This window comes from Ciona intestinalis, chromosome 3 (genome assembly GCF_000224145.3).
Source record: "Ciona intestinalis chromosome 3, KH, whole genome shotgun sequence".
Classification (NCBI taxonomy): Eukaryota; Metazoa; Chordata; class Ascidiacea; order Phlebobranchia; family Cionidae; genus Ciona; species Ciona intestinalis.
In genome coordinates, this window is record NC_020168.2 from 6,287,846 (window position 1) to 6,315,093 (window position 27,248).

Consider the following 27,248-nt stretch of genomic DNA (forward strand, 5'->3'; position numbering starts at 1 on the left):
AAAATTGTTAATGGTATACATCTCGTTGCTGTAAAAAGTAGGTTACTACTTTGGCGCTACCGTTCGTCCACAGAATCGGCTTAAAAAGTAAATAACTCCCTTACATGCAACTTTTTAATGTAGGATAACCCCATTAAAGCTACATTTTCTTGCTAGAATGCTTAAGTTAAACCTTGCCAGTTAAAATAAGAGAATTAAACCGGATTATATGTTGCTAACCCGCAACGAAAAACGCAATCTGGGTGTTTTACAAGTTACTTTTACACTTGTGTTTGCCTTTTTCTTTCGTTGCTAAGAATATTCATAATAAATTTTCTCTCGCATTCATTGTATAAAAAAAGTTTAGAGGGTAGTAAAAAAGAAAGAAGGCAACTTCTCTCGTTTGATATTTTGATTTTTACATCGATCGACCAAATATTTGCAGATCAAAGAAAAATCATTTTCTAGCCTGTCCTGACCTAAATTTATGTCTCCAGTGACTACATCTGCCTTTAAATACTTTCGATTTACCTTAACTTTTTAAGTGCTTACTCGTAAGCGTACGCGACGTGCATACGCAACAGAACAGTCGCTGTTATAACGACACCCATTGGTCCGCCACGCGAGTATAAATGAAAATGAAATGATAAATGAAATAACATTCATTCATTCATAAAAACAGTATACAAGCGGATTAATGTATTGGAACATAAGTAGAATAGGAAAAAATGCAAAAAAATACGAAATTACACACCAAATACACTGTCCAGGGAGCAGGCACATTTTTCTACTACCATGTTCGGAAACTCTGACACTTCGACCTTTGTGCCATCACCGTCTTTTACCAAGTACATAACCGGCAACGAAGACGATTCCGCAACAGTGCATGACCTCGGGGACCTCTTGGAATTTTTGCGGCGACTGGAACTGCATCCTCCCGCGCACTGGTAAGCGTCGTACCCCGATGGTTCTATGATCCAATCTTTCGCCCATTCCATTTCCCGGAAACTGATAAATCGCTTTTCGCGGCAACACTTTCGATGTCGTCTGTGACGTGACGCAGAACAATCGTTAGTCCTGAAAAGAAGAAACATTAAATGTAAGTGCGACACTTATTTATCCTCACGCGGAGAGGTAAAACGAATCTAGGCAACAGTTGGCCTATATTTTGATCTTACCCATATAAAATAGAAAACTGATATCAATTTATTATGTATCAATCCAATACCTTGTTTTTTCTTCCTCTTCGGTGAAGACTACGAGCTCAGGTCGCCTTGGTGAGTCTAGCGCCACCTTTTGACCAGTAAACCGTATCATCCTTGCCACCTCGGAAGCAACCCGACCTGGTCTCGTACTTTGTACCTTCAGTTCTAAGGTTATCGTCATGAACTTAACAGGGTGTCGTTGCCACTTGCGGATAGCGGAAGTGATGTCAAAACTCTGCCAACCGGAACCGTTCACCATAATCAACCTAAAAAGAATTGTGGGTAAATTTTTTGAATATTTCAATGTGTTTGAAACATAACATCCGTGTTTTTGAAGCAACTAGAATCTAGATTGATAGAGTAAGCTTGAAATGTCTCTAATATAACGACTGACGTTGCGGCACCATGCGAGGACAAACACGCTGTATTATTTAGTTCATTCATTTTATGTGTAAAAGAAAATAATTCAATATTCCTTAATTCCCACTTACCTAGAATCCACCAGTTCTGTGATGACGTCACCATTAGGTAATGGAAGGGAATGGTGGATGGAAACCCTTGCATGTCGGATGACTTGCGGGCTCCTTCTAACGGATGGTCTTTCCACATCATTCCTGCTACCAGATGTCGCCCTATGCTTCACGGTATAAGCACCGAGTCTGCTGTGATTTGGAAGTTTCTTAAAAAGTCGGAGTTCGGCCATGGTGATGGTCGTTTTGTCCGGTATTTTTCCTTCCATGTCAAATTTGAGTTGCTCCCGGAAAGTATCGGAGTATATGACGTCACCTTCGATACCTAAGGAGAAACGCACTGTTGTAATATATTGTTACGTCATAAAACATTCTAGCGTTACATTATAACCGTGAATACGTCACATGTTAAACATTTCGCATATCAGCGCTATTTGTGTTACTGGTTACATCATAGCGTGGGAAATTATTTTAAATGCATTTATAAACACGGACCGGTGAAGAATCTATATACATGGTTTAATCAGTAGGTATCCATTTTTTATATTGGTTTGTTACACGAGAAAGTTTCAAAAATGGCCGCTAGAGTTTGCCGCCTGTTGTGCTATTACCTATTGTACTGCGACAATGTGGTTTAATTGTAAAAAATATTTGCCTATTTCCGATATAAACCCTCTGGGAAGTAAAAGTTTCGCGAATTTAGATGATTATATTATATCCAGGTGTATAAACGGGGTTTTCATTGTTCGTAAATTAATAAACAATTAGCGCGATTCTACGATTTAAATTGCGATTGTCATGTCACAATAGAAGATAATCGTTCTATTGTTTCGTCACAAAACATTCACGCGCTTAACAAGTAAAATTAGACGCGATTTTCGTTAGAGAGTCCGCCGCATTGTTACGTGAACGTAACGAATAATGTCGCCATTGTTTTCCATTGTTGCAACGCAATGACGATTGCTGCGTAATAATGCATCGCGAGCAAGCACTATGAGCACTGTTAGAGAGTTAGTGACCGAATACACATCGAAGACGAGACCCAGGGAGGGACAAACCATCGACCGGACTTGTCGCTTGAGGATTAACTACGTCTAGACGTGTGACGTCATGTAAACGTCGCTAAGTGTCATCAAACGACGTAATATACAATTTAAAATCTTACAACCGCTCTTATGCTGTCACCATGTAATCCATGGGATCTTTTTAGGCCAAGGACATTCGAGTTCTTAACAATTAACAACGACCTTTTAAACCTGCTCATAGCGGCCATCTTTAACGCTTAAACTAAATTAAAACTTACATATTACGCATTTCTAATAAGAAGGCCCTATATATGTTGGGGTAATAGGGGCCATACTCTGGCGCGAATTGCAGGTGCCACAGCGGGTCTCGCCGTATGACCCCACCCTTATAGAAGAGGAATAGTTCCCAGCAATTATAGGCATATGCATTGCAATTTCAAACAGGGAATCTTCGAATAGTTACTCTATACATAATTACAACACAAAAACTTTATAAAAAAAAGGAATTTAATGCAAAAAGAAATTTAGAAGAAATATGTATAACTACAATACACAACATAAATTACCTGTTTTTTGATGAACGTTTCGGAACAAACCAGCAAGCGATGGTCCGGCTGATCTGATGCGACGGTTTCTTCCCAATCTCGATTCCCTGGCTGCTACAAGTTGTTCGTATCTTGCTCTGATATGGTCTGGTACAACTACTTGGCTGAGGTCCATTTGGGTGAAAGTGGGGAGTTTCCCTAGCCCCAGATGGGTGAGAATCCCATCTTGTAAGTCGTCGTGTTGGGTGGCAGTCGAGAATTGAATGGATATTATAAGTAAGAAAGTCTTGATCGGAAACATTATTATTGAATGTTCTAGATTTTCTGTGAATCTTCTTTTATACTTTTCTTTGGCGTCACTTCTTCTAATATGACGTCACACAGCGCTGTGGTTCGAGAACTTGAGGTAAAAGTCTAGATCTCGTTCTTGTCACTTCCGGTTACCCGCTGCGAGTTGTTGAGTAAAATGAATCCCACCCTGAGATGCGGCGACTTATATACCGGCAGTGGTCGTCTGCTTATCTCAAAGTAGAAACAATAACATTTTCTTTTTGTCTTCGTCACTTTGAAGCGGGTGTTCCAGACAAAAGTCGTTATTGCGAACTCCGACCAGATAACGCTATAAACGACGATAGTTGCCAGACACAAAGGATGAGACAATAGAAAGCTTGCACCGCTATTATTGTTCAATCAACGAAAGTGAGCGCACCAAACAAAGGAATTGTCGCAAATTTCTTTCAGTAACAATTACCGCAACTTTGTTCGGGATTAATTAGAAACAACGATCAAATAATTCATATTTAGAACAATTTTAAGATGCAAAATAAATTTCTGGTTTAAAGTGAAAATATGTATAGTAGGGTAGGGAAAAATAGGACACCTTTAGCACACAATACCCAAATATTCTAATCGTGTTTTAAACAATTAACAACGGTCTATGAGAATTGTGAGGATATGGTTCTATATTTCTTTGAACAATCTTTGATTACCACCGAATGCGACGGGAAAATAAAAGGTGTCCCATCTTCACAAACTATAGTTTATACTATATAGGGTAAAACTATTGTGAAGATGGGACACCTTTTTATTTTATTTTCCCGTCGCATTTGGTGATAATCAAAGACTGTTCAAAGAATTATAAAACCATATCCTCACAATTACTACATACTATGTAGTAGGGTAAAACACAAAAGTATCCAAACAGTTTGAACTTTATTTAGTAATACTGTAGTAACAACAGCTGGGGCAACGTATGTCAAGCAAATCTCTATCAGATCATGAGAGATTTTATCACAAAACGCATATTATATAAGAATACATGCTTTACAGTACAACATAATGAATAAAAGAATTTAAAGAATTAAAAATTCGGCATAATTTGCATATAGCACAAAGTTGGGGCAAGATGGTTTATGTTTTTTATCGTCCCATTTGGTAGCAAACAAAGAATGTTTGCAGAATTATATGACTGTTACTTGGTAAAAACTACATGATATTATGCGCTAAGGGTATTCATTACCACACAGTAATATAGAAATGCTAGTTTAAAAAGGCTTACTTTACAGCCAGTATTTCATATCACAGCACATGTAGGTTGCACATTTGTAACACCCTAAAACTGTTTTTTTTTACTGCTGTTAAATTGGCAGAAGTTTTAAAATCAACAGTGTAGTGGAAGCAGCATGTAGTACTAGTCCGAACATAGAGCACATATATATGTAGGAATGAATAGCGACAGTAAAACAATATTGAACTAATTGTGGTAGTTGAAGTAATAGTCCCACTCTGACAAAATCGAACATAGGCCTATAGAAGGAATAAATTAAACCAATAAAACAACACAAATAATAAAGCAATTGTAGCGTTTAGACACGTACATCTGAACTGTTGGTTATTTTACGCGATATTCGGATCTTGGCGTATTCGCTTCGACTATCAATGGAGTTTCTCGTGGCGTCCATTGAAACATCTTCCTCAGGGTTGCGACACCTAACGGATGGGGGAAAGATAATTTGCCGCCACTGGCGGAAAAACCCTACCGAGCATGATAAGTTCACCAGGAGGTTGGCCCCGTATAGAACTGTTGCGAGTTTGTTCTCGCTCTTGTATAAAGTAGCGGTGAGCACAGTAGCTGCAATGTTCACCATCACGCATATTGAAGTTAAGATCACACATCGGCGAATTAACAGCGGGAGTCGGCGCTCGTTTTTTCGGCCGCGGTTTGATGTAGCTCCGATCGACGCGTGGCGTTTGAAACTGTTCTGGAACTCCTTGCGCAATGTTCGTGGCGTAAGCGAAGGTACAGCTGCAGGATCCGCGTTGCTTCGATGCAGGACACTTAATGTTTCCAGTCTGTGACGTAATAATGGGTACACAAAGAGCGCGAGAAGACAAGAGTGCGTCACAGCGCTCGCTGCTGCACCGAGAATGATTTGAGACTCGCTTAACCATCGTTCCTGTTCGTAACAAACTCCTGGAGGTTTATTTTTCACTTGGTACTTCGAACCCAACAGCGTCAAAACAGCTTGAATTAAGAAGCACAGGATTGCTAATACAAACACTCCCCACGATGCGATACGTAGCTTTCTGTTATATAAGTTTTCCATGGAAGGGTTATCGTAAAACATCTTCTGCCTCAGCCATAGGAAACCATACAGAGAGTAAAGGACAACGCTGTATGTTAGCTTCTGGGCAACGACAAGTACTTGGCAAGCTTGGTTGGATTGAAGAAACCGAGAGTTAATGATTGCTGTTAAGGCGATGGAGAAATATACGACACCGACTGTAGCGCAGAATGTCAACAAACACCTATAGGTAAAACACAAGGTTTGTGATAATATAGCACTGTGGGGTAAGTTGGATACTGTAAGCACATATTATTTAACATTTCCTAATCATGCTTTGGACAATTAACAACGGTCTTTTAGAGTTGCCGGGCTACGGTTATATTGTTGTGTAAATACTTCTTGTTTACTAACTAATGGGACAATAAAGAAAAATGATAGACCGTCTTACTTCAACGTCCTATATTACAGCAAGAATGGTTGTGAAAACGAGATGCATCAACCAGACAGACGTAGTGCATATGTTTTTATTTATTTAAAATCACCTTGAAAAGTTTAATAATAGTATCACACCTGTTATACACATGCCCAAGTAAAAGCTTTAATTGTGCATAATCCAAACGTTTTGCAAAAAATATACTATTTTATAAGCGATATGGTATTTCGGTACCTTAGCATTAAACTTCAAATAAGCACTTCACAAATTCATTATTGATTCTCAATACTGCTATATTGTAAATATTAATTAAATAATCCTTTAATGAGTTTATAAACAGATGGAAAATAAATTCTAAGTATTTCAACTAAATATCCATACAACGGAAGCCATATATATGTTGTGGTCTGTTTTATTCTTTATATTACCCGAAAGAACAAATATATATCTGTATTGACATGCCCTGAATAACCCCTGCTATACCTATATTGAATATTTGTTCTTTACCGACGTGCGTGTGTTAAAGGGTTTATTTCAAACGTGTTTTAACCAGAGCTGAATTTTTGCTGGAACCCACAAAACCAACATTGCGAAGGCTCGGTAAATAAAGAAAATTCGAATAGACATTTTTTCAAAAGTTTTCAAACAGTTTTTGCAATAAATTTTATCGCTTTGATTGTTTTTTGTAATTAAATGAAAAGTGTCCCATCTTCCCCCACTCTGTTATTTCCAAAAGCTGTGGTCCCAAAAATCCAGCCCTCATTTTACGAAAATAAAATCCTTTTACCTTAAACGTTTTGCTTTTCTCTGAATTCTTCCCAAATTTTTAGGCATGGCTTGACATTCATAGTAAACCAACACCACACATATGTAGAGGCCAAGAAAGGATTGTATGACGACAACAATCAACATTATTTCCTGTATATTAGATCGGTGGGTGACTTCATTAGAACTATTTTTGCTACTTATATTTAGCTCCATTTTAAATAAAGCTGAAATAAATCAAAACAAAAAATATAGAAAAAAATAATATATTACATATAGCACTGCGGGGGAAGATGAGACACCTTTAGCACATAATATTCAAATATCTTGATCGCGTTTTAAACAATTACCAACGGTCTACTATGGAAGTCGTCGGATACGGTTTTATAATTCCTTGAATGTTCTTTGTTTACTATCACAAATGGGACGAGAAAATGGAATAAAAAAATGTCCCATCTTCCCCCACCCTACTATATAGAAGGTTAGCACAAGAATCAATGATTTTATTCTCCTTTCTCGTCACAATTGGCAGTAAACAAAGAATATTTAGAAAATTATATAACTGTATCCTCGCCAATCTAAATAAGCGTTTTTAAATTAAAAACATGATTACGAAATATGGAATCTATTTTACGTGCTTACGGTATCTATCTTACCGCGCAGAACTATATTGTCTGCACGTACCTACATACACCTATATACCTTAAAACAACTAACATAGCACACGTTACAATATAACCTAATGACTGAACATGACTACCCAACCTACTATTATTCCATCTACACAGATTAACCCATATATTGACCCGTAGTGCTGATATATACCTTGAACGTGAAATCCTAAAACAACAGACTTAATACTGAATCTCGTAGACTTTAAACCGAAGTACAAATTACAGCTTTGTTTAACCGCTTTCATCAACTATCGTCCGTAGATAAGTTACATTCTCCCATTAGCGACCTTGGGCAAACAACAAGCTACTGATTAATTAGAAATATGAAAGACCTACATGCCTGTTGTACATATAGCTGGCACACATGAAAACATTATTAACATTTTAACACGAAATCTAAACCAAATTCACACAAGCTTTAATAGGTTTTCTATGTTATCCACAAACGTCTTTAAACTCGAATAACAATGACACTATTATTACTCGTTCCACGTCACAATACCAACCATAATAAACGCGTTTATAATAATTCGATCCGCAAAGAGCGATTTTAAGATACGATACTGTCCCTTATAGATTTCTATTCGCGGGTATAGCCCATTATTTCCGGTGTCCAATAAAACCACAAATACCTTTATGCAAATAGAGAATACGGTGACGTAATTGGTTTCGATATAAGGCTGTTGAATTCTATTTTCAAAAACCTCGTGCACGCTTACGAGTTACCCCATATAGAACTTTTTGAAATATTTTTTTTGATTTTTTTGTAGGCAAGGCATTACCCTGACGTTATATGTATATATTTTTATAATATATAGTAGCATGGGGGAAGACAGGACACCTTTAGCACATAATATTCAAATATCCTGATTGTGTTTTAAACAATTAACAACGGTTTATATGAGTCGTGAAGATACAGTTTTATAAATCTTTGAATGATTTTGTTTACTAGCTTATGGGACGAGAAAATAGAATGAGAATGTGTCCCATCTTCCCCCACCGTACTATACTGCATACCCCAACCGAATAATAACGTATTTAGTTACGCGTATCAGATTGTTTTTTCCAAGTATTGTAGCAGTAAAAACAACATGAAGGAATGTAGCTTATTTAACATACAGTATCTTGTATACGTTCAAGCTACTATTTCGGAAGCTATACTAGAAAATAAAATATTAATACAGAAAATGCCAAATAATAAAATTCGTTTGGGGCAATAGGCACACAACAGTGCAGATAGAATTATGTTTATAAAGTCGATATCATACCTTGTGGCTGCGTGTTCGTGTGTGTAGATGAGCTTCAATGACTGGTTGCACCAACAACAGTTGAATGTATCTGTTATAAATACAAGTAGAATTAAAATTAAAAACCGACTAATACACCAACACAGCTGGGTAAATTTACTTAATCGTTAAAATATTTTCGAAATGTTGTTTGTTCGCGTGACCACTGGACAGCATGAGTGTTTTATATAAGAATGTTAGATTAACGATTTCTTTTGACCGGATGTCCACATGTGCCTTTGTATACGACCAGATGTATTTAGTGAAATACTCGAGCTTTTAGCAGCCATATTTATTTATTTTAGGTTTGAACTTAATTAAAACGTAAAACGTTAATAAATGTCTGTCGTTTTAATTGGACTCGTTTTTCAAAATATGGTAAACAGGGCAACATGGTTGTGGAACTATATAGGTTGGGGCAAGATGGTCCATGTTTTCATTTTATTTTCTAGTCGCATTTGGTATAGTAAACAAAGAATCTTTACAGAGTTATTTAACTGTATACCCCCACGAATCAAAACTAGCGTTGTTAATTGTTAAAAACGTCGCGCTAGATGGAAAATATGGGATAATTATTTTTTAAACTTTAATGCATTTTTAAATGTTAATATACTAGGGTGGGGGTAGAGGGAACACCTTAATTTTGAGTCTGTTTTCTTGTCCAATTTGGTAGAAAGCATAGAATATTTAAATAATAATGAAGCCTTATCCCCACGACTTCCATAGACCGTTGTTAATTTTTTAAAACACGATCAAAATGTTTGGATATTATATGCTAAAGGTGTCCCGTCCTTCCCCATCCTACTATATATTAATAAATGACTGTCGTTTTGATTTTACCTCGTCTTTTTCGAAAAGTTTCACGCCATTCTAGCGTGGCGAGCCAACGACGGTCGTTATAACGCGGATGTAGCTCCAAAATGTTGGTATAAATTGCCGTAAGAGCTCTTTTAGACGGAATCCACAAACAGTCGGGGTAATAAAACGCAGTAGTAAAAGTCTGCTACTTGGAATAAGATTTCCAACTGACTGGTTCTATACAAAGAATGTTATGAGTTATATAAAGGACCGATCTGGTCATAATCTCTTTGTGTTTATCTGGCCTTTTGTGCTTTAATTCCACATACTTGTGTTAAGTGTGCTTAAAACGAGAGAAAAGAAAGAAAAACAGAATTAAACCAAATAATTGCAACACCCAGCTGTTTATTGAGTATTGAGCAAGCAAACCTAATGCGAACTGAGTAATTATTAGCAGTGGTTGACAGCATACAGTTAATCGTAAATGCAACATCGATGTTTTCAGTTAGAAGTTAGGAAATGTATAGTTTTTACAAGTGTCCCACCTTGCCCCACTCTGCAATATACTTAACTGTCTGAAAAGTTAAATTTTGCCACCGAATTATGACGTATTTGTTTCCTATAAGTTTTAATCGTTATGTTAATTGTTACATAACTATATACTAATAACAATGCTGTGTGAGAGTTAAAAACGTATCTGTTACATTTCTCTGTATCAATAGACAATATGCCATTGTTATCGCATACTTGCGCGCATTGTTACATCAACAATGAATAGTAAAGTTAGCTTACCAAAACACAGTTTAGAGAAGAAATTAAAGGGTAAAGAGAGAAAACATTTTCAGCCAGTTTTAGGCAATTTTAGTACAAATATCAGTATATAGTAAGGTGGGGAAGGCGGGACACCTTAGCACATAATATCCAAATGTCCTGATTGTGTTTTAAAGAAATTACAATGGCCTATTGGAGTCGTGCAGATACGGTGTTATAATTCCTTGAATGTTCTTTGTTTTTTTACTACCAAATCGGACGAGAAATAGAATGAAAAGTTGTCCCATCTTCCCCAACCTTACTATATTAGCTTTAACGAGTAAAGTTTAATTCATAATTTATATCAAAAAATAAGATTTACAGCGACTTATTAAAACAAATGCTTACAATATGTAATAGTTCTGGCGAGCACTGGAATTTGTCATAAGTCAAAATTAGGATTTTGCTCACAGAAGTAAAAATCCTTTGTTTAGGTTCAAACGTTTACCAAATTTAAGTGTCAAAACTGGAATAAGCAGCCAAAGCTATTGTGTCGTATAACTAATAAAACGACTAAGCCTACATTGCCAATATTTGTCGTCGTTGTATCAATATGGCTTATGTAAACTCTACCGTATAATATGATCGCTGCTGTAGTACTGTGTGTACATTATACTAACTACTAACGAACTCGGGTACGTAGTTCAGTTTCACGCTGTATGTACACATTCATACATGCTAGTTCTATGTATTTCGCAGATAAAGCCAGGGTCGTGAGGAATTTAAATAACATGCAGAAACTACCACAAAATGTCTAAAACGTAGTATGTGTATAAATACACTGATCGTCTACGTAGGCCAGGCAAAGTTAATTCGGCTGTTTCTGTATAGATGAGCTCCCTACATTAAGATTTAGGCAAGAGTCCACCACTACCACATGTCTATTTAATCTGACATACATTTAAAGCTAGACCCTGCTACGTTATATTTTATATACAGTGACATTTAGTGTCACATTATACATGCTATGCACGGTAAAAGGGCATTAGCAGAATTACGCTATGTATTCCTATAAAGTTCAATTAATTGCTATAAAAATGCATAAAAAGGCTGCAAAGTATATAAAACCTTGCATGTTCAACACATGTATGCAATAACACATCAGTAACAAAAACTATATAGTAGAAATTAAAAGACTAAAACACAGCTACTGTACTAACCTTCCAAATGCAGACTTAATTCAAAATCTATTAATTTTGCAGCAGATTACGAAGCTCTAATTAGATAGATCCTGACTGTGCGAAGTAGACTTGAAATCCCTTTCCTGGCTATGGGTTTAGTATCGATTGTAGACCTTGCTAAGTAAATAAGTATGGGAGAATGTTTCTTGTAGGCCCGGCCATGCATCACAATTAGGCGGTTGCTTGATTTAACTGAATTGTTTTATCGCGTTCGGCAATTCTTGCGACGCTTTTCTTTGATAAGCGCCTGTGACGTCACAAAAACGTCTGTTGGATGTTGTTTGCGGTTAATTCCAGATTTTCGTTGTTGTTAACTGATTCGAAAATAACAATTCATTTATGTTTTAGTTTATAGTAGGGTGGGGGAAGATGGAACACCTTTTCATTCTATTTTCTCGTCCCATTTGATAGTAAACAAAGAACATTCAAAAAATGATTAAATCGTATCCTTACAGCTCCTATAGACCGGTGTTAATTGTTTAAAACACGGTCAGGATATTTGAATATTGTGTGTTAAAGTGTCCCATCTCACCCCACGCTATGTATAACATGTTTAATACGTGGTAACTTGTCAGCAGGCACGAGGTGTATTAAATAGAACACTTGTGTTGTAACAAATGTCGTTACCCCGCCACGCAAGGATAAGTAAGCCACATTCATTCATACTATTCACATACTTTTTTTAACAGATTTATAAAACTTGAAGTTAGCTCTATTAGGTCACTTATAATGACGTCAAGGCCTACACGAACGAGTGTACAAGCTCGCCTTCATCAAATAGAAAGTGCCAACGCCACGAAAGAACATCTTTCTAAAAATCCAAATATCGCTCGTAAGAATGACGCCAGTGATGACGTAAGCAGCGATGACGACACGTTCGCATTTGGAGATTTAGTAAAGGTTAGAATATTATGACAGAAGTAATCTTTCCAGCTTATTAACTTGTATGTGTGACGTAGGCTCTGACGTCAGAGGGTACGTCATCAGGGGGCATGAGCGAGACAGACGCATTGAAGGAAGCTTTTAAAATATTGGATTGTGACGAAGATGGTTACATTACACTGTCGGATCTCCGAGTGATGATGTCAGAGTTTGATGACGTCAGTCCCGATGACGTAAGCGAGGAGGATTTGGTTGAAATGATAGCAGCGGCAGATTTAGAAGGAAAGGGTAGAATTGACTTCAAAAGTTTTGTAAACGTTTTAAAATCGAAGGAAAAAGATTCAAAAGAAAAGAAAAAAAGCACTTCCAGTAAAACTGAATAACTGAAAGAATATAACTTGTTTTTTCCTTGCATGGCGGGGCAACGACAATAGTTATAACGCGGGTGTTCTGTTTCATACACCTCGTCCCTGCTTACATGTTACCAGAACATAGAAAACTGTTGCTGAATGCTTTTTTTCTGTACAGCTCTCACTGACCACTACAAATATTAGTGCCTTGCCTATAAGCTCACGTATACTTCTACAGTAGTGGCAGCACCAAGCCACGTACCCGCACACTCTGTGCTAAAGTCAGGCGCCAACCAAAGTTGGTCTATACTAACTTTGACGCCAACTATTGTCCCACGGCGCCTACTACACATGGTAGGGTGAGGGGAGATGAGACACCTTATCATTCGATTTTTCATTCTATTTTCTCGTCAAATTTGGCATAGTAAACAAAAAATCAAATAATTATAAAACCGTATTTTTACTCCCATAGACCGTTGTGAATTGTTTAAAACACGATCAAGATATGTGGATATTATGTGCTAAAGGTGTCCCCTCTTCTGTCACCCTACTATAGTAACACTCGATTTCACCTTGCATACTTGCCATAATTATCACTGTAAATATTCCTTCAATCTTCCACATGTAGTTGCAATCTTTATTTCTTTCAATAAACTCGCTGTCTTACTACATTGATCGTACGTATGTTGTAAAATTATAGTAATTGTAACGATATACAATGAGAAACTTTCTTCCTATAATTAAAATGCCACAGAAATGAAGAAACCTATCTAGATGCTTCTCGCTCTAGAAACATCAACAAATAACCAACTGGTTAGTTTCAATGGTGTTTTGAAAGGAATATGATTTCTATAATGTCAGTGTTTCCGGTAGTTTTATACATTTACAACCACTTGCCTATTCATCCTCGCGGCAACGCAGAGGTATTGGTCAAGCTACGCTAATAAGCTTAAGCAAGTAGCATGTATGGCTGACAATTTACAGCACATACATTGGTAGCAGCATCGAGCCCCGAATCCTCTACCTTCCGTTTATCAGTCAAATACTTAAACATTGTGCCATGCAACTGGCCGATATAAATATACACGTTTAACTGTGCTTTACTACTTAATGAGACACCACATGCCAATCTTGAACCCATGATGTGTGTGCTATACAGTTTTACATGTATGCGTCCTGCCCACATCGCACGTGGCGCTCCCGTGCACATCATGCCTCTGTCAAGGTAAATTAGTGCAATGACGTCGTCGCTGTTACGTCACCAACGAAATGACGTCACAGAGTTAATGTGTAGGATGTTGTATTCAAGCAAGTGTGTAGGTCACATAGAAATATTATATGAGATATTTTGGCAACTTGATATTAAGAGGCACTTGTTATAATGAGGCCTGTGATCCAATAATACGTCGATTGTTACGTATGACACAAGTATAAATAGGCAAGAGTTAGTATTGTGACGTCATACTCTGCTATGGGGTGAAACAATATGCTGATGAAAGGCTAACGATGGTAGAATATAAAAATAAACAATAGTGGCATTGTGACAATGATAAACACTCCTATTGTTTGCAAACAAAACAGCTCAGGTTCATTGAAGAATTCAATCTTCCTGATTTATCAAAAATCTGAAACGAGAAATCAAAAAAAATTCGAAACAAGAAAAAGTAAATTTTGGCGCAAAATCATTGTACCATTATAAAACGTAACAATCTGTGATTGTATTTTCAATTTCGTCACGGTCTTATGACATCATTATATGACGACATCATAATTTTGATGACATCACAAGCGGCAAAATTTCCTATCCCAAGTTCTAGGTTCAGTTAACCCCCCGGTGTTGGTTGCATCTCCGGATATTCACTCGCTCGATGGCGACAGAGTGGCTGAAGTCGATCGTTGGGGAGGAATCGTCGTCAAGGTAACGAGACCCAAGTTCCGAGGCTCGAGTTGGGGGAATACCCGTGAATCGTAAGTTACCGATACAACCCATAAACCCGGTCGTATAGCGCCCTGCGGTGGCGAATATCACATCTGGAGCTCCTCCTGTGGTGATTATATTATAAAAGTTGAATTTCCATTAAAAACTCTCTTTTCATTTAACCATTTTTAATATTTTACTGTAATCAAAGAGACAAACCAAAGCTAAATATTATCATTATTACTCAACCCCCAGGTTGCAACTATCTAAATGTCATTGAGGTAGCTTATAGTCACTAGATATTCGAGATTATCAAGTTCAACAAGTCAATCTATTCTATAAGCCACTCAAGTCCTCACAATAACACACCCCACCCACCTACATATACCCTCCCGGGTGTATTAGCCATTGTATGCGACCCTGGTGCTTGGGCAGCTACGGGGGTTGGCACGTCATCCAACCACATGAGTGCTAGAGAGCCACGTCTAACGATGGTCACATGATGCCATAACCCGTCAACTACTGGGAAGTCACTTACTGCTCGGCCCTGTGATATCATAATGATGGTTATGACGCATAAGTTATAATATTAAAATTTATAAACAGTTCAGTATTCTGTAACCTAATCTGTTTTAACGCCTCAGTTTAAAAAAACTCAATAATAGAGATTCTATTCACTAACTGAGGTCATCAGTGATGCACACCTGAGAAAGGTCATCAGTGATGCACACCTGAGACCTGGGGTGCAGGACTATTACCCCAACACCCAAGGTGCTACCATCTAGACCCCACAATTCTAATAAAACACACATACAACACTAACCTGCCCACCCCCAAGATCAAACGAATAAACTAGTTTCGATTCCTGAATTCCAACAGAAATATAATCTTTGCTACGACCTCTATGTGACCTCTTATGTAAACGAGATGTTTCTGATGGCTCAGATGTTAGATCCTGTGAAAAGATGTGGGGTTAGAGGGGAAAGACAAATGTAAAATATTTATTGTAGCGTAGTGAGGCAATGACCCTCCTTATAAGACAAGAGTTTTGGGACAAATCCAGTTTCTAGATTGGAGCAACTGTCTTGCAACAAGACATAATGGTGGCAACAAGCCTTGAACCCGTAACCTCAGGGTTATAGGCAGGTGCGCTAGCCACATATTTCCATGGTATAAACTTATTATTTGCCGAAATATTTTATACTTATTTACCTCGCCATGGAATAACACAAGACCATCAGGTGATGTAGCTCGTATGTCGAAACTGATCTGCTCAGCACTGCCATCATGTGGGAAAGTGGTGGGTGCGAACGAGGCGAAGGAGTCGCCCGAGAACCTTGCTAAGTGTCGGGGAGGAGAAACACCTGGAAACACTGCTGCTTCATCTGAAAAGCAACAGGCAACACTGTAAGGTGGTTGAAGTAATAGGCCTATGCGGAGGTGCAAATATCCAGAGTGCAAAACTGCAAGTTAGGGATTTGGAGTGGTGGGAAAATACGACCCTAAATCTCAAGTTCTAGAATGTATATATACAGTGCTGGGTGGTTGCTTTTAAGTGACAACCCTGGTTTAAATCTAAGAGGGTTACTCAAAACAAGTCTCGCCAAACTATGGCAAACTTTTTGTACTCCTGCAAGGTGTTGTTTAACCTTGAATAGAATGAATGTTGCTTACTTTATCCTTGCGTGGCTGGAAAACGACAGTCGTTATAACACGGGTGTTCTGCTTCATAGACCTTGTACCAGCTTAGCCAGCTTACGAGTTACCAAATATGTTACTTAGTAGATAATTTTTTGGAGAAATTTTTATTTTTTTATAACCTTTCACCTTATATTATTAAGCAATAGAAAGATATTAATAATACCTTGCACGCTTGGTTGAGGTTGTACTTCACAAGATCTCGTGTTTTTCCTTACAAACATTTCATTGAATGGGATTTCAATGTCATCAATGCGTAACTGTGATGTCATAAAGAAGTAGTATGTTTAATATGTAATGCTTAATAATACGAACCATAAGAGTGAATATGCACTCTGCAGATGTAATACAAGTGTCTAAGATATATGTAGATAAGCAATCATATTCATTTTGGAGAGATGAAATTTACAAAGGGTTGGATTTTAACTTGCAACATTCAGATCAAGATGAGATTCATGAAACATATTACAGTGTTTTACGTTATAATACTTGTTTGATTTGATCTTTAATTATAATTAAAGGGACAAAATAATTTGAAATAAACCAACACATCAACCACTCACCTCATCAATACAACCATCGAACCCGTCCCTTACATCCACCCTTGGTGGGATTCGATCCCAGTACCTCGAGCCTCCCACAAACATGGGAGCATCCAGATAAAGATCGGGTGAAGATGAAGTCCTCCCTCTTGCCACCGTCCTCCCATCAACATCCAACCTTCCACGGGACCTCCTCCTCACAGCTCGTATCGTGTGCCATGAACCAACCTGCAGTTGCGACATCGGGGAACGAAGGACAGCAACATCTGATGTGGAAATATGAGTTTACAATATAAACTTACATTTCCATTTAAACTTTATATAAAACACACAAAAAAGAAAAACCAAACCCACAAATTTGACTCAAATGGGAATGAAGTGTATGAAATAAAACATCTACATTGTAACATTTGTCGCTTTCCCGCTATTTGAGGATAAATTGGTACGTTAACTTTGATTCTACATGGGTCCCACATCATGGCCACTTGGTTGGAGCAATGTTCTTGTGTTGCCCAAAATCAACAACTCCATCAGTATCAAGCATTAAACCCTTTGTCCTTTGGTTACGATGCACAAGTTGTGGAAAACAGAACAATACTATTTAAGTAAAACATGCCCTCCTTTCATTCTTACCATCTCCCGATCCATATCTGAACTCTACCGCCCCCGAGCGGATGGAGAGTGAGACGAATGTGGTTGAACTTTGACCTCCGTTGTAAAGAAGAAGCCCGTCAGCATCAGATCGACGGCGGATACGCATGACGACATCTGTGCGTCGAGGTTGGGAAGCGTTCATTGATGATGTCATAATGTATGAATCCTGATGTTATGATAAAAGTTAAATATCGTTTGAAGTATATTTTTAAAATATTAACCTAATTTGTTTTTATTAAAAAAAGTTAGTTAAGAGTCTGCATTTGTGGGAAACACAGTTTTAGCAAGAAATTTGAACACAAAATACATCATTCTTAAAACAAAACTACTAAATTCAAAACAAGTAATGACCCTTTAGTTTTACAAAAGCAAAAGCAACTGCGAATCAGCTGATAAATTATATTTATAAATCTTGATATTAACAAGACTAAACAAGTCAGTATAGTAGGCCCGGGGTAAAATGGTACATGTTTTTATTTTGCATTCATCTTACCCCACAGTAATATACACACTGTATAGTTAAAGGTCACACAACAAGATAAACACCTCCACCCTACTTACCCTGTTAAAAGCCACAGCAGCTCCAACATCAATCATTGTTTCAGTTGTTGTGATTATCGGTTTCACACCAGGGTGTTCCCCCACAGGTACTTCCCCTCTACCCACACTTATGACTTCACCGGCTACGAGATTAGCAGGTAGTTCCCCTACACCCCTAACTTCAAGGAGGTCGGGGGTGTGGGTGTTATCACGGAACAGCGTGTTTATACTGAGTATAGGTTGAACCTCACAGTTCACCCCACTATACCCAGTATTGCATGTACATAGATATCCAATCTCTAGGTTGAGATCAACCTCACATTTACCGTGCGAACCACAGCTACCTGGGGGGGAAGAGAATTGATATTAAATGACATACCATTTTATTTATGTCTTGAAATACAGTAGCGGAGATCAAATTAATTAAAATTAATAGATATTTAACAAAATAACAACATGATGCCGATAAAGAAAATTTAAATAGCGAGACACTAACACATCAGACAAAAAAGAGAAAAACTGGCAAAAGTAAAATAAAAGGATGAGAACAAAAAATATATATTAATAAAGGTATAAGATCCTTTAATCTAGAAAACTATTGAACCTTTTTGCACAAAATTCTGAAACTTGTTTTTAAAAAGGCAAAAGGGATGAAAAGCAACATTTATCACACGAATCTCACCTTCATTACAAAGATCCTTCTCCACAAACTGACAATGTTGTCCCACATTCCCCTCCATACATGAGCACATGAATCCTTGTGAAGATAAGTGGGATTCTGTACACACCGATTCATGTAAACACAGAGATCCATCGTCACCACATGTGCGACACCTAACCACTCCTATCATCTCAGTGATGCGAGATGAGGAACCAAGATCAATGGATGCGGATCCTACTTCCACCTGGCTCATACATCCTGGTGGGACAAAAATAATAAAAATCGTTAAAAAATTTTTTTTTTGTATTTTTAAATACGATGGCCAAGATCAAATAATTAAAACAACAAAGGTTCTGTGCTGTGTCTCAGTGGTTTGGTGCTTGCATCGTAAACTAAGGATACTGGAATCAATGCTATACTGGTAGAGGTATATGTCCTTGGGAAAGACACCTAATTACTAATGAGTTGTAGCACCTTGTGTTAGTGTAATATACCAACTGTGGCCCAAGTCTCATTTACTATGACTTGCTATGTTGTGAGGCATCACTTGACATACAATACAAAACTAACCACATAGAATATACATGAACCCCACTCACCATAGAAACCTGAATCGGAACCCAACATCCTCAACCCCTCAGGTAACGACCCCCCAACAGCTGTGGGGACTCCCCCAATATACAACTCTGACCCCAGGTCCAATGCTCGGAACTCCCCAGGGGATTTCCCCATGACAGTATCCTGATCGTTGACCTTTAGTTGACCTTTACGTTCTTGCCTTGACACCCACACTGTGTGCCATTCACCCTTCGTAATAGGTGTAGTCCCCACAATATTGATAGGACCTGACCCCACGTCAAACATGAATGAGACCTGCATGGAAATTAATGTGATTTTTATTAATGATACTTATTTTGTTTTCGTGACCCAATTTTTTTTTCTTATATTTTTAGAACAAACCCACCAAAAGTCATGTCTGTTTATCCAAACATTGCAATAGCTTCAGCAACTTGTCTGTGGTCACACAAACATGGTGACTCTCACTTCTATTTTATCCGTAAGTGTGTTATAGCAACTAAACCTTTCCAATCTTCCATACCAGGTCCGAGGGACAAAATGAATTTATTCATTTACCATAACGTTAGGCGGCAATCATGGATAAGCCATTGAATACATCAGCTCTTACCTGTCCATCAATTATAGCAAGACTCATAAAGTCCCCACCCCCACCATAACCATAGAAGATGACACCACTTAATACATTGGGTTTGAAAGATATTTTGATGTCAAACTTTGTGTAGAATTCACCATCGGGTATGTTGAGTGTGAGATAGGAGAGAGGGGTTTGCGAGAAAAAGGGAAGGAAGGCTGTGGAAGAGAATTGTTTATATAGAAAATGAGGGTAAAATTGAGAGATAACTATTCAAAAACACCATTTATCAGTTCTAAAAAAACACAACTCACCATTCACAACAACATCCACTGAAGTGAAATTAGACCCGGCAACACTGGTAGCATTACAAACATAAACCCCGCTGTCATCCACTTTAACGTTGTCGATAATTAATTCATCGGAACTGGATACGAGACTTCCATTCTATGGATGATATATGATGTTTATGTGGGTTATATAAGATATTTATAAATTTCTACTTTTCATTTTATATTTATTTAGGTCAGAGTTGCCCCATTACTTTAACACCCAAATAACAATTACCGTCTTACAATATCATAAGATGTATTTTATTTCATACGTATGAGATTCTATGGCAAACATGCAAGGTGACTTTAGTTTTATCACAGAGTAGGGTGCCGGTCATTAGTTATAAATAATCTAAAAAAACTTGTTTTTTTTTAAATTTCTAAATAAAAATTACCGAACCCATTTCTTCTACCCTAGAAAAAAAAGATTGAACCAGATATTTTATTTCACAACCCCAACAGACATAGAAACACCAAACTCACCTTTGCCCAAGATATTGTTGGTGTTGGATTACCGGCGGCTGAACAAGCTACGGACAACCGGTCACCAGATGTCACTGTTACTATCTTGTTTTCAACAGTTGCCACGGGGACAGCTGGAATTAATATGAAGTTGTGTGAGTTAAGTGACAAGTGACAGGAGGCGCAATATGGGGAGTAAAAATAATTCTAAGCTACAAAAAATGCAATATCTATATTATATTGTCGGTTGGAGTATCATCGCATAATGGTCCATGTTTTTGTTCTGTTTTATCGTCCCATTTAGTGGTAAACAAAGAATATTTACAGAATTATATAACCTAATCCTTGTGACTTAATATTGGCCAACAACAAGCTGGCTTAGTAAGGTTGAACTCATTTTTAAAATAATGAACTTTTTATGCAAAGTGATGACCAATAAATCACACATATAACAGAATACATACTATGAACTGTAATGGTGATTGAATCTTCACTACTTCCGGCAACACTGGAAGCAAGACAAGCATAAACTCCACTGACATCACTAGTTAGGGAAGGAATGAACATATGACCGGGTGTTGCAGTGATTATTTCTTCACCATCCTGTGTATGAGATAACAAGTGTTTTTATGATGTCATAATACATTTATACAGGCTCCATAGCAATGCAGTTAAAGCACCTGCCTCTTGAGCAGAAAAACAAGTTTGAGGTTTGATGCTGCTTGTAGGAAAAGAACCCACAAAGTTCCATTCAATGTAGAAAAAGCCCACGTAGGAGATTCATATTTAATTTCAATGTGAGTTATTTTATGTCAAGTTTTAACCAACACGCTTGTTAAGTAATGCCCCGTACATTTTATTTATGTTTCAACAACTATCGATGGTTATTCCAATTTCTACCTATGTTGACCTAAGGAATAAATATTAATATTCACACAGCACCTTAAATATGGTAACAGTAGGCATCGGTACACCAGTGCTTGTGCAAGTAATGTTTGCGACATCTCCTTCATTGTAGATTAACTTATTGCTGGATATTGTTACAGTGGGAAGGGCTGGGAATATAAGTTGTTTGTTAAAGTTCATTACGTTTTATATTTCTACTGCTACACCTTTAGCATACAATATCTAAATATCCTGATTGTGTTTTAAACAATTAACAACGGTCTATGGGAGCCGTGAGGATACAGTTTTGTAATTCTTTGAATGTTCTTTGTTTACTACCAAATGTTGATTATGACAAGTTTATTTTCATTATAACTCTGCTGATACTGCTACCAGGCATAACGATTTTTAGAAAACAATATACCAAATATAGTAGATTGGGAAAAAACAGGCATTTTTCTTTTCTTTATCGTTCCATTTGGTAGTAAACAAAGAAAATTTACAGAACGATATAACTATATCCTTACGGATCTAAAGAGCGAGTTGTTAAGTGTCAAAAACATGATTCGAAAATATGAGTTATTATATTAATCCATCTTACAGTCTGATATCTGTCTAGACTCTTAAAAGGTTTCAGTGTTTCACAATTAAAATGTTTGACTTACAATGAACTGTCAGTGTTGCGGTAGCAGAAGATGAACCAATATCATTGGAAACACTGCACTCATATTCACCACCATCAGTTATTGTGATGTCATGAATCATCATTGTGTTGTCATCTGTTATCACCTGTGTGGGAATGAGAGTTGTTTTAACACGCTTATGAGTAACCATGTATGTAACTTTGTAGATAATTGTTTTTTTTGTAATCTTTTATTTTTTAAGTATGGCTTTTTAGACAACTTTATTTATTATGTTTGGCTTTAGAATTTTAAACAACCCTTAGGCCCTCAGCATCAGGTATATATGACAGCATCAACAACTGTTGCACAGGGTTGATATATACTCCCATATTCCTACACCTCATGCTCGCTGCCAAACAACCCACCCGATCAAAGTCAAGCTCGCTCCCGTCTACTTTTTTCCACACGATGGCATTGTTTTCATTGTTTTGGACGGAACAAACGAACTTAACAGATGAACCAACCTCTTTGGTGACCTCTTGTGGTGAGATGGTAGCGACAGGTGGTTCTTGGAAAATGAAGACAATAATTTTGTATGAAAATTACATGAATTGTGTACTGTACTAAATTGTGGTTGGTTAATTATATAAAGATTTTGAATTCTTATACTACTTTTAATTTGCCAAAATTTCTTTGATTCTAATTTTTGTGCCCACAGTATATTTCACCCTTCCTTTGTTTGACCTAAACCTGGGTTAAACAAGACTTCATCTTCTGTATACACAATATTCTATTCTATACCCAGGAGGTCCTACAGCGTGGCACGCTATGGGACCAAGGATTTAGACCAGGATTGCTCATACCCCAATACACAATACATACTTGCAGCAGTTATAGTAAGAGTAACCGTGGCAACCCCAGCATCGTTTAAACCCTTGCAAGTATATCGACCAACGTCAGTATTGGGGTTGAAACTCGTTATCTGCATTCGACCACCAGATGTCAGTACAGTGCTAGACATTTCACCAGATTCCTGAGATTTATAAGATGTTTATGAATCAAGGGACATAGTTTTGCTTTGAAGTTTGTTAGAAGTTAGGGTATAATAGTCACCCACAAAGTTCCATACGTGGTAACTCGTAAGCTGCCACGAGGTGTATGAAACAGAACACCCGTGTTATACTCTATTATTACCCTTATTTTTAAGCAACGTGGGAATAAATGTTACTTTTAGTCATTAAAAACATGCTATGGTTTAAGTATGGGAAATGGTGTTTGATACCTTCATCCAAGAATAAGATACAGGCAATACATCAGATGATGAGCAAGATATTGAATATGATGTTCCTTCAACTAACTTCATGCTGGGGGAGGGTTGGATGGATAGTGTTGGGGGTTCTGTGGGTGGAAGGGTTGGTGAGGTTAAGGTAAGTTCTGTAGAGAACCTTTAATATATAAGAGGCGCTATATGGGGATATAGGTTTTTAATCATATATGCTATTTTGGTCATAAATATATCTTGTATATCAGGTGAGTGACATTGAAAAACCCAACCTTGAAATATAATCCATATTATATCCATAAACTGCCTGGGTGAAATAGTTTAAATATATCAATACAAACAAAGTTCCCACACTATACAACAACAACCCACCTATGATAGAAACTGTGACGGTTTTGGAATCTGATCCCAACACATTAGTAGCGGTGCAGGTGAATTCCCCAACATGAGAAGCCGATAGACTTGGTATGATGAGCGTTCCTTCAGTTTGGTAGCTTCCTGTGAGTTATAAACTTGTCGATATGATTGTTTTACATTTTCGAGGGTCGGCGCTGCCACCATTGTGGTTATGTTTAGGCAAGATACTTATCAGTGATTGTTTCAACCCAGTGCGCCATTATGGGCTGTTAAAATTGCAAGCCATACAAAAAATGAAAATAAATAGTAATAATCACGAATCAAGTTATAAGGAATCATTTGATAATTAACCAATCTAAAATTTTCCAATGATTTTAATTTGTACCTTCTGGTAATTCTCCGTTACGCTTTGACCACTTAATAGTAGGAGAGGGCTTTCCGGTAGCAACGCAACGTAACTCTGCTTGGTTACCCACAATGCCCTTGTATGTGGATGAAGCAATTATGACGTCAGGTTCGCTCATCATCAGTCTCGGGTGAACTGGGGAAACGGATGTTCAATTATGTTTAACCAACTTTAGCGTTTTTGACAGGTGGTTTTACAACATATTAAACAAAACAAAAACAGTTTCACAAAAGAAACAATTAATTAATTACACCCCATTATTTTCTCTGTAACAAAGGACATACAACACATTCACTTAATCCATCAAAGTAAACAAACCTTGAGACTTAAATAATCTATCACAACCACAATAACAACCACTCCACCAACCCAACTTACATAAACCATGGTCTAAATCGCTCGCCCCATGTAATGTACCGCTGTAAGTAGGACCTTACTTTATACACTACCCCATACTTAAGTAACCATACTAACAACTTATAAACTGTGGCCTAAATCCCAGCACCCATGCTATGATAGTTCTTACTAACCACACAAACCACTTACCCATTACCACCACAGTAACAGTAGATCTCCCAGCTTCATTGATTGCTTCACAAATATAATCACCAGCTTGATCTAGTCTTACATTGGATAACATGTAACTACCTGAACCTCGGCGGTAGTTTGTTAGTTGTTTCGACATGCCTGAAATAAAAAACATTATATGTACTCCTCAGTACTAGTACTATACATAAAGTTACCTTTGGTGTATATGTACTTGGGAAAGACAATGGGTTGCATTTACTATTTTTATATTGATTTTAAAGTGCAGAACTCTTAATTACATTATAACCACAGAATACCAGATTTTAAGCCACGTTGCTATTATTATGGGCGTATGTGTCCTTGGGCAATACACTTAACGTTAATTGTTTCAACCCAGTGGTCATTAATAAGTTGTTAAAATTGCCACCTCTTTAGAAAAAAAAATCACCCACTAAGTTACATGTATGGTAACTCTCAAGAAGACACTAGGTGTATAAAACAGAACACCCTTGTTATAACTCCACACAAGAATAAATAGGTTTATTCATTCCTAATATAATCTCACCATTCCCAGTCATATTATGCTTCCTCCATATAACAGAAGGTAGAGGTGTCCCACGTGATGAACACATCAGTTTAACCGACTCTCCAACCCTCAGGTCAATAAACTTGGCTGGACTCACACGTACCGCTGGTGGGGCTGTAGTGTAAGGAGTGTTACATATGTTGGTGTATTAAATATAGTCTAGAGTCTCTAGACACTTATCAATTGCTACAGGGGTTCACCCGAAATGTTATATATGTAGTGCCTCACTGCTACCTTTGGAGAGGTATCCACATAATTACTACAACACAGTGGTTACTAAAAGGTTTTCCAAATTCAAAGTACAAAAAAATCACCCACGACGCTACATATGTAGAAACCCGTAAGCTGGCATAAGGTGTATGAAACGAAACACCCGTGTTATAACCAATGTCGTTTCTCCAACATGCGAGAACTAATAAGTTACATTAATGCACTTACAGATCAGACAGTGTATTTACACACACACTGCAATAGCTTCAGTAACATGACATGGGAGTGGCAACCATAAGCCACTTACTTACCTATAACATGAATATATGCTGCAACCTCCCTATGCCCTGCAGCATTGCTTGCAATACATTTGTAAGTTCCTGTTTCTTCAGGTGTCACTCCATCTAGGTGAAGAACTCGGCTATTTTCACTCAGGTACGTGTTGCCTGCATAGATACAATGTAAAATATTTTTAATCTATGGTAGGCACACTTCTAATGGTATATAGAGGTCTTCCAGGTGATGGCAAAGTTAACTAATTTAAGTTAACTAACCAAACAAGTTAACTGTAAACTAAACAAAGCACTGTTTTTATTACGGCACTATGGTTTTGTCTCTGCAAGTCTACTTTTTACAAAAGAACCGTGGAGCTTGTCACCGCTAACATTATGCTTGATTTACTTAATCGATTGGTGGACACATTTTCAACAATTTCCCCCAAAAAAATATCTACGAAACAACACTTACCAGTAAAATGCTTTTGATCAGCACGCAGCCATGTTATATCAGCATCTGTCTCATTAGTTGAACAAGTGAATGTAACATCGGTGCCCGCGTTTACCTTCTGGTAGTGTGAAGGTTGTATACTAACCTGTGGGGAATGTGAATGGTTATATGGGGAAGCTGTTATACAATATAAGTTTACATGAAATAGTATTGGCTGTAAACCGTATCTTTTCAATACAAACATACTAGTCCACATATATATATATGACACAATAATTTAAATGCTTCGCAGTGCAACTGAAACCATGTTCAGTGATGTCATAAGCTAAAAACAGTAAAGATAGTTTAGTACTTTAAACAGGAAGGTATATAAAATAAAGACAATTGTGTCATATATATATTTATATATATAGATAAATTATGTTATACTTGTATTGAAACTAAACATAACATCTTGCTTTAACGCACCTAACCCAACATATTTACACTGAACACATTAGACTTACTTTAGGCAGATCTTTTTTCACCACATGTAGTGTCATCTGACTTCTTGAAACACCTTTATAACTGGTAGCCACACACACAAAGGACCCCGTGTTCGATAGTTCAACATTTTCAATGAACAAGTCACTTCCAACAACCTATGGAAGATGTTGTTGGTAATAAACATATAGTTCTGTTCTATTTTGCAAGAGTGATGTCTTACAGAGTGGAAAGC

General features: G+C 37.3%; 4 protein-coding genes and 1 long non-coding RNA gene across 5 annotated transcripts in view; 2 read left to right on the forward strand and 3 right to left on the reverse strand.

The window, feature by feature from the left end:
• Window positions 1-663: 663 nt before the first annotated feature.
• Window positions 664-3,654, reverse strand: lefty/antivin (transforming growth factor beta superfamily signaling ligand). Its single transcript, NM_001078529.1, is given in 4 exon segments — window positions 664-1,056; window positions 1,208-1,450; window positions 1,676-1,979; window positions 3,246-3,654. Coding segments are annotated over 4 exon segments (1,158 nt in total). The 5' UTR covers window positions 3,526-3,654; the 3' UTR covers window positions 664-725.
• Window positions 3,655-4,417: 763 nt separating this feature from the next.
• Window positions 4,418-9,952, reverse strand: LOC100181947. Its single transcript, XM_026833571.1, has 3 exons — window positions 9,790-9,952; window positions 8,932-9,001; window positions 4,418-6,032 (listed from the first exon to the last, which is right to left on the reverse strand). Exon 3 carries the CDS (start codon window positions 5,849-5,851, stop codon window positions 5,090-5,092), a length of 762 nt encoding a protein of 253 aa, XP_026689372.1. The 5' UTR covers window positions 5,852-6,032; window positions 8,932-9,001; window positions 9,790-9,952; the 3' UTR covers window positions 4,418-5,089.
• Window positions 9,953-11,719: 1,767 nt separating this feature from the next.
• LOC100178859 (calmodulin-2/4-like) lies at window positions 11,720-13,701 on the forward strand. Its single transcript, XM_002122082.4, has 2 exons — window positions 11,720-12,638; window positions 12,698-13,701. The coding sequence occupies exons 1-2, from the start codon at window positions 12,468-12,470 to the stop codon at window positions 13,001-13,003; spliced, it is 477 nt and encodes a 158-aa protein (XP_002122118.1). The 5' UTR covers window positions 11,720-12,467; the 3' UTR covers window positions 13,004-13,701.
• Window positions 13,702-14,253: 552 nt separating this feature from the next.
• The window catches only part of LOC445626 (basement membrane-specific heparan sulfate proteoglycan core protein), a 46,720-nt gene continuing 33,725 nt past the window's right edge, over window positions 14,254-27,248 (reverse strand). Inside the window, exons 43-68 of the mRNA XM_018811298.2 lie at window positions 27,037-27,171; window positions 26,552-26,675; window positions 26,116-26,250; window positions 25,574-25,708; window positions 25,027-25,167; window positions 24,460-24,615; window positions 24,090-24,215; window positions 23,718-23,833; window positions 23,318-23,468; window positions 22,861-23,003; window positions 22,478-22,601; window positions 21,870-21,982; window positions 21,392-21,530; window positions 20,949-21,061; window positions 20,448-20,580; window positions 20,170-20,351; window positions 19,583-19,856; window positions 19,005-19,241; window positions 18,344-18,666; window positions 17,762-17,948; window positions 17,150-17,394; window positions 16,753-16,846; window positions 16,101-16,273; window positions 15,712-15,843; window positions 15,267-15,435; window positions 14,254-15,013 (exon numbers count right to left, since the gene is read on the reverse strand). Of these exons, the coding sequence (XP_018666843.1) occupies window positions 14,790-15,013; window positions 15,267-15,435; window positions 15,712-15,843; window positions 16,101-16,273; window positions 16,753-16,846; window positions 17,150-17,394; window positions 17,762-17,948; window positions 18,344-18,666; window positions 19,005-19,241; window positions 19,583-19,856; window positions 20,170-20,351; window positions 20,448-20,580; window positions 20,949-21,061; window positions 21,392-21,530; window positions 21,870-21,982; window positions 22,478-22,601; window positions 22,861-23,003; window positions 23,318-23,468; window positions 23,718-23,833; window positions 24,090-24,215; window positions 24,460-24,615; window positions 25,027-25,167; window positions 25,574-25,708; window positions 26,116-26,250; window positions 26,552-26,675; window positions 27,037-27,171 (4,224 nt within the window). The 3' untranslated portion in view covers window positions 14,254-14,789. The remainder of the gene's footprint in view (window positions 15,014-15,266; window positions 15,436-15,711; window positions 15,844-16,100; window positions 16,274-16,752; window positions 16,847-17,149; window positions 17,395-17,761; window positions 17,949-18,343; window positions 18,667-19,004; window positions 19,242-19,582; window positions 19,857-20,169; window positions 20,352-20,447; window positions 20,581-20,948; window positions 21,062-21,391; window positions 21,531-21,869; window positions 21,983-22,477; window positions 22,602-22,860; window positions 23,004-23,317; window positions 23,469-23,717; window positions 23,834-24,089; window positions 24,216-24,459; window positions 24,616-25,026; window positions 25,168-25,573; window positions 25,709-26,115; window positions 26,251-26,551; window positions 26,676-27,036; window positions 27,172-27,248) is intronic.
• LOC113474078 lies at window positions 20,318-21,019 on the forward strand. Its single transcript, XR_003395741.1, has 3 exons — window positions 20,318-20,385; window positions 20,427-20,604; window positions 20,928-21,019. It is a non-coding gene; the product is annotated as an uncharacterized LOC113474078 (long non-coding RNA).